Below are 17,914 nucleotides of genomic sequence, written 5' to 3' on the forward strand. Positions count from 1 at the left end.
TTTTATTATGCTCAATAGATGTACTGTATTTGACAAGAACCCCTTATTAAGAACGTTTTAGGATTATATGTCTTAATTTTTTTCCAAGAGTTCAACACCAAATATCTGTTTTTGTAATTAGTCTTTATTGTGCAGCATTACAATGCAATAATGAAAATTTGCCATAGTCAATTCGCATGTCCATCTACCAAATCATGGCGACATAAATTTTCTCGTTGATAACGTAATAGTAGATTCTATGTATCAATGGTTGTTCCTATATGGTCTTTTCCTGCCTTATTATCACTACAAATTTCATTGGATATGCAGAATGGGAAAGAGTCGGTCTATAATTCTCTGGGCTTCGTATGAAGCAAAAGTACAAAACACTATTCTAATTATCATATAACGTTTTATAGAGGAGGAAATTGATGCAATTGTTCGTGATCATCCACCTCCTACACCTGATAAACCAGAGTCAATAAAAAACAGTGAAGAAAATCACAACAACAGCAACAACATTGATGACAAAGTACACAATGGAAATTACGATATTCCAGCTGGCTTGGAAGTCACAAACACAACAAATGCAACATGGGGTTCTGAGGACGAATCATCAGACTTTGTGGAACTCCCTCCTCCAGTTCCACCAAAACCGAAAGAATTATATCTCGATTATGAGTATGATAGTGTAGAAAACGGTGATCACTTGGAATATACTCAAAACGAGACCAGTTCTTATTTCTCGCCAAATTCTATCGACTATTCAGAAGGGGATGCAATACTATTTCAAGGGCCGAATATAAATCCAGATGAAGAAATAGAAGAAGAGATATTAGGTAAGTTGAAACAAGAGTGTGGCTGTTCTCAAGTACAGGTGGTTCAAAGTTCCAACTATGCCTGACTATGTACAATCTATAGAACAGGTAAACGGGAACTGTATGCGGAATGTTGCGATAAAGTGAAGTCATTAGTATTTCAATTAAACAAGTTTTTATTGTTGCATAATTACTTGTAAACTCAAAATTCTTTTGAATTTGATGCTTAATGTGTGACAACTGACAAGCAAGAACTTTGCCACATCATAGAGAAAATCTCCTTAGATTTGAATCGTATGGAATTTGATATTGCAACGATAATCAGTTTTCTTTCAAAATTCTCAAAATTACCAACTTTCTTATTTTTATTGACAATGTGTGACAGCTCAAAATGCTATTAGAATTTTACTTGCTAGTGTTTATTCTTGACTAGTGTGACTGGAATAAGATTGACTTTTTTTTCACTTCAGAAGGAAATCTTCGTCATCTTCAACAGATCAGCACTGATATTCACTATATTAGGCAAAAAGATATCGCAAGATTAAAACAAAGCAGTCCTGCGGACGCTGGTAGACTCAGTAATTCTTGCCCTAATCTTGGACAAGACTCCTCGTATATATCAAATGGTGAGGATCTCTTTAAAGGGAAAATTATTTTATTATACCATTTAAACCAATAATTGAAAATGAAAAATGAGGTTTCTTATCAGTGAGCTTATGTTCAGTTTTCTGCAGTTCTAAAATTATAATGCACTGAAATCCTGATTTTGCCATAAATGAGAAATTTTGCTAATATCATTTTAAGCTTTGCTCTACTGACTTGACAGCAAATTTTTTCATGTCTTGTTTATTTCTGAATCGTTCACTTTGAATGGAAATATTGAAAACTTCAAAAATCGGTTAAACCATCAGTTTATATATTATAATATTTATTCTCAAGTAATACCGTCTCAGTGAATCACTCAAATAAATTTGAAGTCCAACTACCGAATGAATATTTCCTTTATCATTTAGATTTTGAAAATAGTTATAATCTGGGCCGAAGTTCATATAAAACGTATTATCATTGGCTTGTAAAAATATTTGCAGTGACTGTTTTGTGATGTCGTATTGAATTGTATACAATGTTCAATGGTCATTTTGATAAATTGTGAGATTAAGTGGTGTTCGCTACTTAATAACTACTCAAAGAATGTGGATAGTGTACAACGATCATGATTCTTCACATACCTCTAACATTTAAACAAAAGAGTTGTTGTTTTTGTCGATTCACGCTACATTTTTCTTTTATCATCCATTATTTTTAAATGTTGTATAAATTTCAAAGAAGTGTAGCTAGAATAGATCGGTCTTCTAGGTTCAATCAAGTGTTTCTTTGAAAATTCAATATATGCATTCTTTACTAAAGCATCGTTTGATCTCGTCCATTTGCTATGATTACATTCGATCTCGCTTGAAAAAGTTGGTTTTGGTTGATTTTGGTTTGAAACCAGATTGTATCTTACATGGCTGAGTATATCTACTCACGCTTGTTTATACCAATTTTATATGTTCAACTACTTTCAAACTTGGGTTTTATATAATATGGTATAATTATCTATATGTTACACCCGATTCTTCATATATGTCTCACTGGAATTATTCCTAGAGATGACTCAAATTCAGTTCAAAACATCTCTTTTATGTGGTTTTTAACACACCAAACCCCTGTTTGATTTTGTATTGAAATTAATGACCAACCTTGATTCATAGAATAGGCCTACTATATCATTTTAAAACCCTTGCTTTACGATTTGCATCCTTGTGATGTAAATGACAATTCAGTAATCCTCTCTAAACAGTGAAACCTAATCAAATGGTATCAATTACATTTCTGGAGGCGATTCACTATACTCCATTTTCTTTGTCTTTGTTGACCTAAAAATAGGGATAACGTTACTCCTATATATGTTGCCTATATATGCTGTTAGGTACTTCAAATAATCCTCTATTATTGACAAGACCCCTTTGGGTCACTGCATTATGTTACATTATTACCTGTATTGTGTAATTATACCAGTCAAAATAATTTCACATTTGAAATACAAATCCTAATTATGCAAATGTACAAATAGTTCTATTTTAGATTTTTGAAACATTCATTCAAACATTCTTCTAATTCTGACATTATGCATTTGGATACGATTTCTAAACCTTTGCCAAGTCAGTATGCAAAGTTCTCTTGATTAGTTTTTGCTTTTAATTTAGATTACCGGTAAGCGAGTGCTGTCCCAATTGAAAACCAAGTGGATACTCATTTCTCTGATTTCATTATGTTAAATTTATCATTACTCAATTCTGGGTATAATGCTTTTATCAGAGAAATTTCCATTTAAATTATTTTTTTCAGATATGGATATCTTTCCATCACATTTTATATTAGAAACGATTTATTATTATTTTGTATGCCTGGCAGGGAAAATCAGATAACAGCTGAAATATTATCCTAATAATATCAAGTAATGATTCCAATATGGATTGAATATATTTTTTAATCAAGTTTATATGTTCGGAGGGTATTCATTTCAGTTCTCTTTGTCATAACATATACTTGTTTTTATAGTAGGTTGTTAATCGTTGTTACAAATAACCTCTTGAAGTCGGTTCCCACTCATTTTGAAATAGTTTCACCTACTTCTGCTTTTATTTACATTTTGAATTATAAAGGGCAACTTCGGTTTATGAAGTAACAGGCAACATGATTGGGTTTCCATTCGAAACTACGCTTGCTTCTGTTACCTTGAAGTGACACTCTCGGAGCTCATGTGATATCAAATATTTTGCTAATACTCAGAGGCAATAACAATGGCGGTAAAATGATACCTCATATCATTCCATCGATTAGATTTTAAATCTTTTATGGCAATGAAGGGTTAATATCTCACAGTTACAGATTTGTTTAATTTTGGGCTTAACACATTGTTGCTACCGAATTTCTTTCTGTTTAATTGTAATTACAAACCTATGTGGTGTATACTTAACATTCCATTTCCTGTCGAAGGACTCTAAAATTAAAATGTGTCATCTGTCTCTCTGGCTTGATGAGAACTTTATTTTGATAAGAATAAATAGTGTAGTAATAAACACAGAATCACCATTCTACTGTTTGTCTGTTAAACTTACCAGTAATTATTAGCATCGACATCGAAAATGTTGCAACTTGCAAGTATACTTACAAGCAAAATTTAAAGACTTCATCCGGATAAATTTGTTATTTGATATTATGTAAATATTTTATAAGAATGTATTCTAAAAATTAATTTATTCCATTTTGCATTGTTTCAGGCATTTTCAAAACACATCAAAATTAGTTTCTAAAAACCATTCACACAGCGCCTTCTAATAAAAAGGAATTTTTTTCAGTAGTTGTATAGTAGGCTATATTATACTATAAATTAGCCAGAAGGGCATATTTGATCACAGAAAGTATTAGACATTATCAATGACATATTTTAATGTTACTCTGGTGCCATCTTGTGATAGTTTGTTTTACTAATCATGACTGCCATGTACACCTTGTTGAACTCTATGTGAAGCTGTTATATATATTTTAACATGCTTTTGAGTCCTAAAACCACATAAAGCAACATGTATGTTATTAAATGTGATTGAGTCATTTACATGCTTTTCAAGTACGATCGATTATACATGACCACTGACAGTTTGCTGTATCATTCGTCCAAGCCTGGTTGTTCGTACATATGAACCTTATTGCCCCAAATCGATTGAGAGCCTGAAACCTCTCATGAGGCACTTCAGAGTTTGAGACAATGTTCGTGCTTTTTGAGTTGCTGGAATCGATCGTCATTGACTATAGACTTTGTCTTTGTCTACTGGCTCTGTCTAAAACGTTTTTATCGCTTTTCAACTGGCAGAGGTTTTACGCTTAGATTTAATATTTCCATGTTGGTTAGGTAGATTTAGGCTGTGTGATTTGGTGTCGATAGGAATTAGGAAAGAAATGTCTAGGTGTAGAAAATACCGCTATTCTAAAAAAAAGAGAACATTAGTCGTGTCGCACAGTTTAAGTTCTCTTGGTAAGTTGAAATTATGATCAAACTGACTTTCTTCTAAAACATGGTTCGAGCTCTTTCTACCAATGGCAGCTAAATGAAACACATTTTAAAAATTGTTGTACATGGTTTTACTTGATGTCCAAATTTTAATCATCAATTACAAAGAGATGTGAAGTCTGCCTCATATAGCCTACTAGAATTTATTAGAGCTTGTAGAATGTTTAGACTGGATAGCAATTCATCTCATTGATACTGAATGACAATTAGGATTCCCGCGTATTTCTTGAAAATTTGTATACTAGTGTGATTTGCCTCGATGTGGCCTTAAAAAATCATTATGGCTTGTATCATAAATATGACTGAGATGAATAAACTTTGAATATTCAAAATCGCAATATTTGTAATAAAAATTGTTTATGTGATTTCTCAGGGTCTGAGGCATGGTTTTAGTTTTTTAGTAATTATTTAATAACATGTAATAGTATTTTCATCGATTTACTACATTTTTTCAGACACAGACTACCTTGAGAATTTTGATTCACCTGCAGCAGCTAGAAGTAGACAAGCAATATCATCTGGTGTTGGATTTCAGCATTTTGATGCAGAGGTTGGTTCACGTTTATTTTGGTATCTGTGATCAATACAAATTTTTGATGTAATCTCACTTCATATATGTATATTGGAGCATTTTTCGAATGATTATGTCTAATTGTAAACTGTGGCAACTGGAAACTACTTTTGTCTTCAATCAGACTCTTCATTACATTCTTTTGCATCGTTACTACGCCCATACAAGTCATAAAAGAATCCATATCATCAAGTATTTCATACACAAACCAAAATATTTTATTGATCATGTTTATTTAATTTTTTTTTAGTTTCAATCACCTGTTGAAACATATGGAAGTGCAGATGATTTGTTATCAAAGCCACATAACAGATCTCCATTATATATACCTGACCCACCTCCACCTCCATTAATAACTATGGATCAAAATCAAGATGAGGTATGTAATTTCGGAGATATTCTACTCATATAGAGAATAAATAGGTTGGACTTGTCAAACGGATTTGACTTGCCAAAAAGACATGCATAATTTCAACACTTGAATTTTTTTTGGATTGGAAATATGACAGGTCTCCAACCTGCAAAAACAGCATACCTACTATCCCAAACTTTAGACCACAAGTTGATTGTGCTCTTAACTTACAATAGAGTTATGAGTTTAATGTTTTGCCTCCTCCTTGCTTCCTTACATTTTACTATTATAAATATACAAATAGGTAATATCTAATCCTGTTATATACATTTTAAACAGATTCCTGTTGAGGAAGAACACTTTCTTGAGGATTGGGAACAAGAGGAAGAAGTTGAGGAAGAGAGACCAACATCACCAAATAAGCGACCACACAGTTGGCATTCTGTTGAAAAATTAAATGAGTTGAAACCTGATAATAAAGGAAACGAAATTGTTCATTCACATAAAAGAAGGTTTGCTAACAGTTGAATGTATTATTCTCTGTGAATTTTCCAAACATACTATTTTTATGTTGTTTGGCTCTATGGTCGACACATTGTGGAGAGACTTCAGAACACACCCTCCAACTCACCTCTGATTGCATTGTACATGTTCATAGGCTCTAATGTCTAATCCAATGGAAAGTGAGATGATTCATGGAAATTTATGTTAACTGTTCTCATACCATGGACTAGTGCCTGGACAAGAGGCGGTTGTTCATCATATGATAAAGCCAACTTAATGCCATTTCTCAGCATAAATATGAAAATCCTATCTTATTCTGGTTTTAGCAAAAGTAATCTTTCAAAAACAAAAATATCAGAATTGTTATGATTTAGCATGATGATAGGTATCTGAACAAACATCGTTTGTCCCATTTTGAGTTTCATGCTAATAACTAGAGCTGCAAATATGTGATATGTATCTATATTCTATAGCAATAAGACTTTGCTTAGTCGTTTGAATTTTGTGTTTTATTTAGCCAAAGTTATCAAGGTGATGAATTCTCGAACAAAGATTCAATGACAGAACTAACACCAGAGGAGAAAGCAGAACAGGCTGTAAGTCTTTAAAAACAACTTTTTGTTGAAAATTTTCACATATTATAATCATATGCCTATTGTTATTACTGCAGCTTATGCATACCAAGAAATGTTCATGGATTGTGATCTCACTATTTATATGCTAATTTGCTATAGTGCCCATACTGCTTCAGTAATGAAAATCATCGATTTGCTTGAATTTGGACATTTTATACTTTATCCATTTGGCTATTTATCGGACAAGCGAGTCAAGTTAAAACAATGTTTCCATTCTTGGATGTTCTCTAAAACAACTTTTGTTAGTGTTGTGCAATGTTCTTTATAGGTGTAGAACAATTCAGGATTTCAACATGGTGATTCATAGCTTAATTTAGCATCTGTTGCATCCTAATTTTTTATTCTTTGTTTTGTTTTTGTTCAATCATACATATGACATCATCCCTTCCACGAGTACTGAGATACACATCTCCATTTCTTGCATTGTTGAATCATCTATGGCCAGCCCTACTTTTTGTAGCATCTTTGATATGATTATATACTGGTCACAGATGTACTTTTATTTAATTGTTGTAGCATTAAACTTAATACAATTTTGATCGTTTGTGCTTGGCCAGTTGAATTGAAAACATTTTTTGCAATTGTAATGTATAGTAACACTGAATAATGAATGTTTCACAGGATACCATAACATCACCATCTATAAGAAGAGTTCGTCGTCACAACAATAATGCTTTCGCTGTCGTGGGTAGGTATTGATTAATTTTTAATGCCAACATATTCCAGATTTTTTTCAAAATGTTTGGTATAAATATGTTAGATCAAGCGTGTTTCACACTACAAAAACAGATGAGTCGTGTTGCTAGGATATTTGTAAAAATGTTAGGATGCTTTTGATATTCCTCATTTTGTGTGTCATAATTTAGTTTGTTGCTCCACGATAGTCAGTAGTACTGTGTTCTGGATATGTATCTACTTTAGAAAATTATTTCTTGGTTAATGTAATACAGCAAGATGAATTGGGTTATGTTTTATGGTAATTTGTTAGGTAGGTTGATTATATCTTTATGGTGTTAAATTTGGATCTTCTGAAGTTTTCATTGCCTTTGAATAGTTTCATATGCATGAAAATTGTTGCAATTTTATTAGTAATACTTGTGTTTATTAGAAATGATCTTGATTAGCTAACAACAAAATGGATATATTATTCTCGAAGTTATTTCATAAATTTCTTTCGTTTTAATTACAGGTCCTGAATCGGTAAGCCAAATGTTATATTTGATTAATTTTTACTAATTTGAAAATAATTTTTTCATATTGAATAATATTTGTTTATCAACAAGTGTGTAAGGGAGAGGAAGGAATACATGCCTGATAACTAATTTAAAGTAATTGAGCAGATTTAACTTATTATGACAGATGATGTAATAATTGTGTTCACTGATTTTGTTTCAGTAACTCCTCTGATTTGTAAAAATAATTGCTTCAAATCTCCGAAATTTATAGAGGTGTTGCCTATTTTAAAGTCGTTTTTATGATATCTTCATACTTTGCCTGCAGAAAGGTATACTGTGTTTGTTTTTACCTTTTTATGCAATTTTTCATTTTTCTGTCTTATTTATATTAGAGAGACAACAAAGCACGTTCTATCAGCCTCTGTGTTAATAACAATAATAATGCTATCAATGAAGCAGGTGAAATATTTTCAATGTTTTTATGAAGATTTGCATACTTATTTTATATAACAAGCTGAAAGAATAAGGTTATTTAATTTTGTGATAATGTTATTCGAACATTATCACAAAATTAAGCAACATTATTTTTTCATCTTGTTATATATGAAACATAACCAAAAAAATCGAATTTTGATATAAAATTTTTTTGTAAGTTTGTTCCTTTTTGTGAAAAGGTTACTTTAATGGACTGTTAAGATCACTTAGTAAACTTAATGCATTTTGAGTTTGGGAAATTTCGACCCCCAATTGCAGGGAATTCAAAATGTTGACCCTACTGAAAAAAGCTTCTATTTACGATATAATGAGGTATTTCTGTTTCCCTAGTCCACACTATGGGACACTTTTGCAATTTAATTCGATTCCGAATTTATTGTATCAAAATCATTATACACGCCAAATTCTACGGGATGCAAGTTTTCAATTTCTTTTTATTCTATGTGAATACTCAAGAAACCTCCCTTTTTCAATGTTTTCATTTTTTCATCAACCCAATTATTTGACCATGTATTCAGCTACATTTTTACATATTATTTCATGTTACGTCATTTGTTTCAGATCGAAGGTTTACAATTAGTGAAGGACTGATCACAGAGTAAGTTTTTTTTTACTTTGTTAGATTTACTTGAAGCTGCTAACAGTAATGAATCATTTGCTTGGGTTGGGGATTTGCTCGTCATTGGTGCTTCCATATGATATTCTTTCATATCATTTAGCTTTTGAATGCGGTAGTTCTATTGATACTTTTGTTCTTGTTTATATCAGTTTTATAAAATGTCAACAGAAATTATGTTTTACTCTTCTATTTATACTTATGAAAAATGAAGTTATGGATGAGCCTTATTTTTTAAGCTCGGATATTGAATAGTAAAGATTTGTGTGAAACATTTAATGTGTTAATAATTAGTTTGCATCTGAAGTCACATGATTCAGATTTAACCTTGGATCTATGCAATATAAGATTACATGTTAAATTTATTATACCTTGTGAATCAGTGTTTCAGTACCTATTTCTGCTAACCCTCGACTGTTGTGATGTGATGTTCTAATAAAGATAATTTATTTCTGGATGACAGTATTGTTCACATATCAAAAACCAAATGTAAACTGGTTTTCAAAAATTTTTAGGCCAATTTTTCCCTTGTGAATCAGTGTTTCAGAACAATTTCATCTAACCCCCGATTGTTGTGATGTGATATTCTAATAAAAATAATTTACCTCTGGATGACAGTATTGTTCACATATCAAAAACCAAATTTATACAATTTATAATTTTCATGTTAATTATTCAAATTTACCCCTTTTTTTGTATTCGTGTTTCTGAAAATATTATTTACTATTATACGTTATGCAGAAAACAGCGCAATTCTCTACTGGCATTACAAGAACTCATTCGTCAACATGAGTATGTTATTTGGAATGTATATATCATAAACAAGAAATAATATAATCACCATATTCATTGCACAATCAATTCACACTTGATAGCATGTAGCACACAGTAGAACATAAGTATTCCTCAGTCCAGGGATGTCTGAAACGAATCGAATATTTGGATTCATTCAAAGTCATTATATTCGATATAGTAAATTTTTGAATTTAGAAATTTTTTAGAACATTTCTATTTTAAAATGAGGTATTTTGAATCGTCAGACAAGTAGAACAAAACATACAATATCTCAACTGCTAATAGATTTAGGAAGCGATTTATGTAATTTTCCACATGAACATGCTCTCAATTTAGAATGTATTCAATATTTCATATTCAAAATTATTTTCTCAGAATGTATTCGAAATAGTAAAATATTCTGTATTGGACATCCCTGTTCCTCACATTATTAAGTGGTCGACAGTCGACACATATCTAATTTACCTATCATATGTTAAATGCATGCATGTTGGTATGGCAATGTTTCATTGTAACTGCATGTTAGTTCTTAGCATTGGAATGCTTCGCTACACCATAAGTACTTCATATATATATATATATATATAGGTTCAAATCACAACAAGCATATATATTTTCTATGTTGACTTTGATTGCCATTTTTTTTGTTCAAAAATCTTGTAAAATATGCTCTGCACTCAATATCAGAAAAAAAATGTTCTTGTAACATTCACTATTTCTGTTTTACATTTGTGCAATGGGCACAGTCGTCCATTCCATATACCACTTCTCCATGATCTTCAACCTGCTTTTCTGATTCCAATTACATGGAAAATGAGTGATTTTTACATTCAATGCTTTAGAATTTGAAATTAGAGGTTTTTTCAACAATGCATCAATTCTTTTTCCGAAACTTTCAGTTCAAAACTGTCATTTCTGCACCTTCAGATGACTGTACATAGTTTAAATTTGAGCTCAATATATTCTTTCTGAAAACCACATTTATCAAAATACATACCGGTAATCATTATGCATTACCTACTTACTGTAGAAACATAATAACTAGAACAAATATGTTCTCCCTTATGGACCTCCTACATAAATCTACATATTTTTCACAAATCGCAATGACTCTCCCCTCTTATTGGAAACTCCTTCCTCCATCTCCTTCTGCAGCAAATATCTGATATTTCAAGTTTCAAAGTGTTGATGCTTGTATGATTATTCTCATTGTCCACATTGCACCTTGATTTTGGATTTCATAACTGCACGACTTTTTGAATGCCTGCTTGATTTACTTGAAAATATTTGATGCTTCCAGCATAAGATAATACTAAGAAAATATGAATTCTTGCTGCATGTTGATAACTGCTCTTTAGCAGTTCCTCTTGGATTTCTGCTTTCTGATCATGTGCATTGGTCGCTTATTGCGTTTTGAATAATTATGAAAATTTTTTTGCTTATTGCTGCCACTGTGATTTGTCGCATGAACAACAGCGAATTGATCAACAAAGATAATAATCTGTTGGAAGACGGTGATGATGATGCTTTTTCTAGTGGTCCGAGACAAATGTCACTCGCAGAGTTTTTGTCTGAGTAAGTTGATGTAATTCGAAAGGAACTTCATATTTTGTGACAGAACTATGTTGTTAACTTATTTTTGTTGATGAGTTGACGAAATGATACTTGGAAATGAATTGAATATATTTTTATATTGTCCTAGTAATTATGTATGATGGGTAATTTTTGTTCTATGTTTATATATTAGAATGTTTTGGTTCAATAACTTTTACTTGAAATCTAGTGTTTTTTAAAAGGTAATCTATATAGCAAGCTGTTGTTAATTCACGTTATCGTATTAACAGCTTTCATTAAATTAAACCATGCCAACATTGATAGCAAAATAATTATAGTATTTAATAATTGCTACCCTTAGAATAATAATTTGCATGGGTGGATGGAGAGCGCTTGTAGCTCGGTGAATAGAATGATAGTGCAGTGAAATAATACTAAACTAATTGTAATTTTCATTATCATTGCATTCAGCTATGTAATTTAATTTGCATCATGCTTGGTGAACATTTGACTTAGCTTGTCAGTGCTTTTTCCACTACAGTAGTACATTGAGATTCAGTGTACTAATTTTTGCTATTCTTCACATAGCTTGGTATCCTGAAACTTTTAATTTAATTTGTATGTACATTTGCCTGATGTTCGAAAACAATATTCTTTATGGAATGTTCTATCACCACTTTGAAAATCATTACAATAACGTAACTTTCTCCAAATCCAGTCCTGCAAACTTTGAAGCGGATGGGGACACCCCACCTCCACGCAAACCAGAAATTACGAGGGGGTACGCTGCCAAACCATTTGTTCCACCAAGACCACCTGATGCAGGACCTACAAGAAATATTGTGTCTCGAAAACTCAGCTTTCTATCCAAAATGAGGAACAGCACAAGAACTAAAACAAATGCTGTCAAAGATAGGGTGGGTAGAAGTATATTTGTTTCTGTTTTTCTAATAAATTATAAGAATTTAGATGCAAGATGACATCCTATTTCTTAGTCCTTTAGATATTACAGTCTTTTTATGTTTTTCCCCATATATTCTAAAGGATAGGACACTTTTTATAAGTCTTGACAAGTGTTCCATTCCAGTTACCAGTTCAAAAGTATAACAAATTGAAATTTTTTTCTCCAGGTCAAAAAAGGAACAGAATTAAAAGCCAATTCTATTCAAAAACCTTCAGCTGATGGTGGTAAGTTTTTATATTTATATATAGTGGAGTTATTTTAGGTTTCAGTTTACTGTCCCATATTTGAAAGGTGCATGCCTACGTTCAGCGGAAACTTTCATTTGGCAACTTATATTATTGCAGGTTGTATTTTGGCTATATGACAAAATACAGTTTTTTGGAATAATCACTTTGAGATTGCGTGCGACTATTATAGACCATGACAAATGTATAACGAATCCAATTTATCACTTCAATAATGGTATATAAAAATTATCAACTTGTTAAAAAAGATGTCACTACTGAATAAAAGATGTCACTACTGTGTGCAAATTTACATAGAAAATTTGATTACGAGGCAATATGACAGGGGTTCCCAACTGGGGGCCACAAAGCAGTTGGGCGAGCCACAATGCTGAGCTTAATAATACAAATTTTACTTTTCTCTTTACAAGAAAACTAAACTCCCCGTTCTTCCTAGTTCCATTGCTTGGTAAGGTGATTTCACAGAGTGTATTCACTTTGTTGAACATGAATTATTTTAACAGAATGAGATTTGGAAGCTACCAATAAAAATAACACTATAAACATTACTGGAATGATAGACAGGGGGACCACGAGTGCTAAAAGTCTCCTAATCATAAAAGGTTGGGAACCACTGCCATAAAATATAAGATCTATCAGGTATTCTGACTATGGACCTTTTATTTTAACGGGACATTTTGTACAAAAGACTTGTGGGAATTGAATACAAAGAAGTTATAATATCAAAAGCTTAGAGTAGTCATTGAGTCATAGAGTTAACAAATCCATGTAAACACACACGCTGAGTCAAACCTTTGTTGTATTTATCTTATTACTGGAAACAAATTGAAAAATTTGAATTTTTTTTAACGTTTTTACTATTCTATTAAGGTTAAGGGGGATTTTTAAAAAATTATTATTTTGTATCGGCAAAATACAAAGATGTAGTTAGTGAATAGGTGATTTACGTTGTTTGATTTTGGTCTCCCTTTTGTTTCGCGTTGTTCAAAGATCCTCGCCGACACCGACCGCATGATGGAGCCCCAAATCAACTGAATACCAGCTGTACGTTTGTGAATTTATTGCAATTCTTGTATTTCGAAGGCTACCGAATATGTTACCTCCTAGTAAATGAACGTTTTATCGTTGCTATAAGACATACCGTAATTGTTCATTGTAATATTTCATGTGTGAATCTATAGATACAATTTTAGTAACCAGATATGCTATATTGTCTTTACTCGAAATGGAGTTATTAGTGACTCAATATGCACTCTGTCTCATATTAATACAAATGCCACTTTAAGTTTTTGACATTTCCAATTCTATTTGAGTATCATATACTTACTTACTCCATTTTATCTCTATGGTGGGCAACTATCATCTCACAATATCTAGACATGAAAAGTCGCCATTGGACATTGAAATGACTTTGATCTGGTGTCTTTTGTTTATACTTTTTGTATGCAGAAAAGGTCTCGCCCCAATTGAAATCGTTACGAGATTATTTTCGAAATTATTCAGGATTTTTTCAACTCCGACACAGTTTGAAAGTTGGTCAAAGTGAATAGAGGAGTGGTGTGATGGAAGCGTGCCATGCCACCGATTTTATGATCATATTAGTTATATTGGACTTGCACAATAATGCAAAAGAACTTACAGTAGTATGTTCGTTTATATTCCTATTTAACGAATCAATTGAAGTCGTAAATGGCTGACCACTCCTTTTCTTTTCGCCTTCTTGTCGCCGTTATAACGTCACGTCCCCAGATTTTACAGACATGTGCAACGGAGCGCGAAAAAAATAGTTTGTGCCCTTTTTGCAACAATTATGGTCAATGTGGTTAATTGAGTCTCGGTCACATTAGCCTAGGTTTTTCAATGGCGCATGTTCGAACGGATATAAATAATGATAGCTTCGATCTGTTCTATACTATTCATCCGTAATATTTTGTTACATTTATCAAGCGCACACGCCAGCTTTGAACTAATTTTCGTTGGTATGATATGTAAATAGCAGGTTGTCATCAACCTATTATTCCAATTACGGCGCGAATTTTGCTTCGTACCATGTCACGCCATTCGTCGTTTGAAAATAATGCCACGCCAATATGCCTATTGTCATATTATTTCGATGAAAACTTTAATAAAATTTAAATGGCTTAGTACGATGTGGTGCGTTGCAATGGAAAGATATTAATATGGTTTGCTAGTTCTTGAGTGAAATTCGACAATTACATTTATAATTGTTTGGCTTATGCTGATTGATACCGGTTGCGCGAAAGATTGTTTTAGAGCGATTCAGTAACGAATTTTTATGGATAAGTGTTGACACTTTTGTAGAGTTTTTCCACTGAGAGATTACAGATTACCTTTCGAAACGATTCCATGCTTTCAAATAGGATGAACAGAGCATTACGGGGTTCCATACTTATCAAGGATCATTACTTGACATAATTCATCATATCACTGAGTTATTTCTATTGACTGATTCTAAAACAGCTCTATCTGCTGTTAGAACACGATATGAACAATAATTAAGATGTGAGGGCATTCTCCGTAGATTTAGGAACGAGACAAGCAACGAGAGTTACAAGTTTATTTGCATCTATCGACTTGATTTGCTTCGTTCACACCAGTATTTTCAACATATTAGAATTTAAGGCACCTGTTATAATCAAATGGATTAGAGCGTGAGAGCTACGCGTTAAAACGTGCAATGCGAGATTCCATCAGTTTTATTCGTGATTAACAGGTAGTTTTAGTTCAAAGCCTTTATCAATTATAATGCACTCTATATATAACAGTATATTAGAAGCGTGGAAACGATTATAATTCCATAGCCAACCACCAAGTTCAAGTTGGCATTACGATTAGTAAAAAGGCCTGTGATATTGGCGTATTCAATTCTTAAGAACGCAGCTTTTGTGCCAAAAACGCTGATTACTAATAGCAAGGACCAAGTACTGCATATATAATTCTTGTTTTACAACTACATTTTACTATTTATTGATCCAAACCTCTAACGTTCGTTCCTGTTAAGATAAAGATAGTATATCACGAACAACTATGTCCATTACCTTAAAGCTTCACTTCTGTTATTCCCAATTGAATCGTTCTGTTAATCGATTGAAGCATTTCTATTGATAAGAATGCGAAAGAGGTAAATCATATAAAATTTTACAGCAGCCGTTTCGGTTTCGAAATTTTGCTGCTATTATATCGCGAACAAATTACCTTATCAACTTGTTGGCCCTTCCATAGTACTTGCTAAGAAATGTCCCTCAGAAAAAAAACGCTCCCATGGCGACTTTTTTTTCATGAGCAATACTTGGTCGTGGGGCTACGATTGCGTTTACTGATTTTTATAGTGCACTGTGGACATACAAGTTCTTACTAAAATGGTATGGACAAGAAATAACTGATGCATTTTCCTACTGGAAGTAACTTTAAGCCAATGCAATCCATTTGCTAACTTAAGTGCTTTACGGAGCATTAAATAGGAGCTGAAAATGTTGATATACCTCGTGTAGCATACTCTTATAATAAATTTTAAATATTATGTAATCTGTGTCTGATTTCTACATGCTTTTCACACCATTGGGATTAAGTGATATCATGCATGCATTTCCTGCAAAATGTCAATATGTCGCAGAGTTAATAGGTTGTTGTACCATTAATTAATTGTGTGATTAATTTTCGAAACCTGAAAGTTTACGTCATATCCGAATTTAGTATTATACCGGGTATGACGATTGCCTCATTGATTTCGAATGATTTTTCTTTTCCTACTTTTTTGTTCTGTTTTATCGAATGGCATCGCGTATTCGTGCGTTTGCGGGTTATGTCAAAGTTTTAATTTTTATTCCGCACAAGATGTGGACGAGCCTTGTATATTTAGAAGCATATTGAATTTGGTTATCCAAACGACAATACCAAATATTATTCCTTGTCCTGTTTGTTATCTTATGGGATTACGCTACGCTGTATATTTGTTCTACCATTGGCAGGGTATTTTAAACAAGTATAAAGATGAATTACTGTATTTGATTTGCTTGCGAGTTTAGGTTAAGATTACTTTTGAATGTTTCCAAAAAAAATTTTCTGTTCTGGATTATACACCAACAATACGACAAACAAAAAAATGTTCAAATGAGTTATACTGTCGTTGATAATGAACCAACAATACGACAAGCAATTTTTTTTTAATAAGTTATTTTGTTAATGATCATACACCAACAATACGACAAACAAGCCGCTTACTCTTATTAGTCGATATATCCCGATTTCCTAGAAAATTCTGTGTATTCCACCTAAATAACGCTTGTGATACATGTTTCACGTCATCCGTGACGTCAGTGCCGTCCTTTTGGAAACACGTAATCGATTTTTCTTTCAATTTTAACCGATAACAAGTTGGAGAATTTCCCAACTAGTAGGCGGACGATTACGCCTAAAAGAACAATAGCAAGGAGATCCCTAGAGTAAATAGGGAAACAAAAAGAATCCTTATCTACCCACTTTCCATTGAGCTGTTTTGCCTAGTCGTCTGGTAGAATTTATATTAAAAGCAGGTGGTTGTGTATATATATTTCGTTGTAGTTTCAGCCCTGATTTTGTACTTATATTGGATATATTATATAAATATAAAAAAAAAACTGCATCAGATCTGGTAAGCAAATAGGTGTAAAAATTTAAGTTCGCCGCGATGATTGTTATTTCAGATGAATAAGCCAATTTTTCGTATTAGTCAAGGTAGATGCTCGAACTTATGTAAGTTCGATAATTTGCATTGTCTCATTGCCACTGATTAGATGATAACATAGGCAATATAACGTTACTGAGTGAAGGACGGACAGTTTGACATAATCAAAACAAATCATAAACTAGATTTCAGACGCCATGATAAAAACCTAACCTAGGGCCATGATCAGACACAGACGCTATGTCACGAAATTATTAGCAGTTATCCGTGATGAAATACCGGGTTATGTTTAATTCCCACTTTGAAACTCTAATATATCACTGACCCGTATTTGGTCGTGTTTGAAGATAATTTTGGATGAGGTATTGTTAGGTGCACGCATTTTCTATTCCAGTACAGTTCATGTTAATCTGTGC

General features: G+C 32.5%; 1 protein-coding gene across 1 annotated transcript in view; it reads left to right on the top strand.

Moving 5' to 3' along the window:
• LOC120345381 (rho guanine nucleotide exchange factor 28-like) overlaps positions 1-17,914 on the top strand; it is an 82,616-nt gene that overhangs the window by 13,784 nt on the left and 50,918 nt on the right. The window contains exons 7-20 of the mRNA XM_078115248.1: positions 399-818; positions 1,268-1,423; positions 5,364-5,458; positions 5,730-5,858; positions 6,171-6,343; positions 6,853-6,931; positions 7,592-7,658; positions 8,160-8,170; positions 8,538-8,604; positions 9,202-9,238; positions 9,998-10,048; positions 11,528-11,626; positions 12,324-12,522; positions 12,736-12,793. Of these exons, the coding sequence (XP_077971374.1) occupies positions 399-818; positions 1,268-1,423; positions 5,364-5,458; positions 5,730-5,858; positions 6,171-6,343; positions 6,853-6,931; positions 7,592-7,658; positions 8,160-8,170; positions 8,538-8,604; positions 9,202-9,238; positions 9,998-10,048; positions 11,528-11,626; positions 12,324-12,522; positions 12,736-12,793 (1,641 nt within the window). The remainder of the gene's footprint in view (positions 1-398; positions 819-1,267; positions 1,424-5,363; positions 5,459-5,729; positions 5,859-6,170; positions 6,344-6,852; positions 6,932-7,591; positions 7,659-8,159; positions 8,171-8,537; positions 8,605-9,201; positions 9,239-9,997; positions 10,049-11,527; positions 11,627-12,323; positions 12,523-12,735; positions 12,794-17,914) is intronic.

This window comes from Styela clava, chromosome 8 (genome assembly GCF_964204865.1).
Source record: "Styela clava chromosome 8, kaStyClav1.hap1.2, whole genome shotgun sequence".
NCBI classification, from domain to species: Eukaryota; Metazoa; Chordata; class Ascidiacea; order Stolidobranchia; family Styelidae; genus Styela; species Styela clava.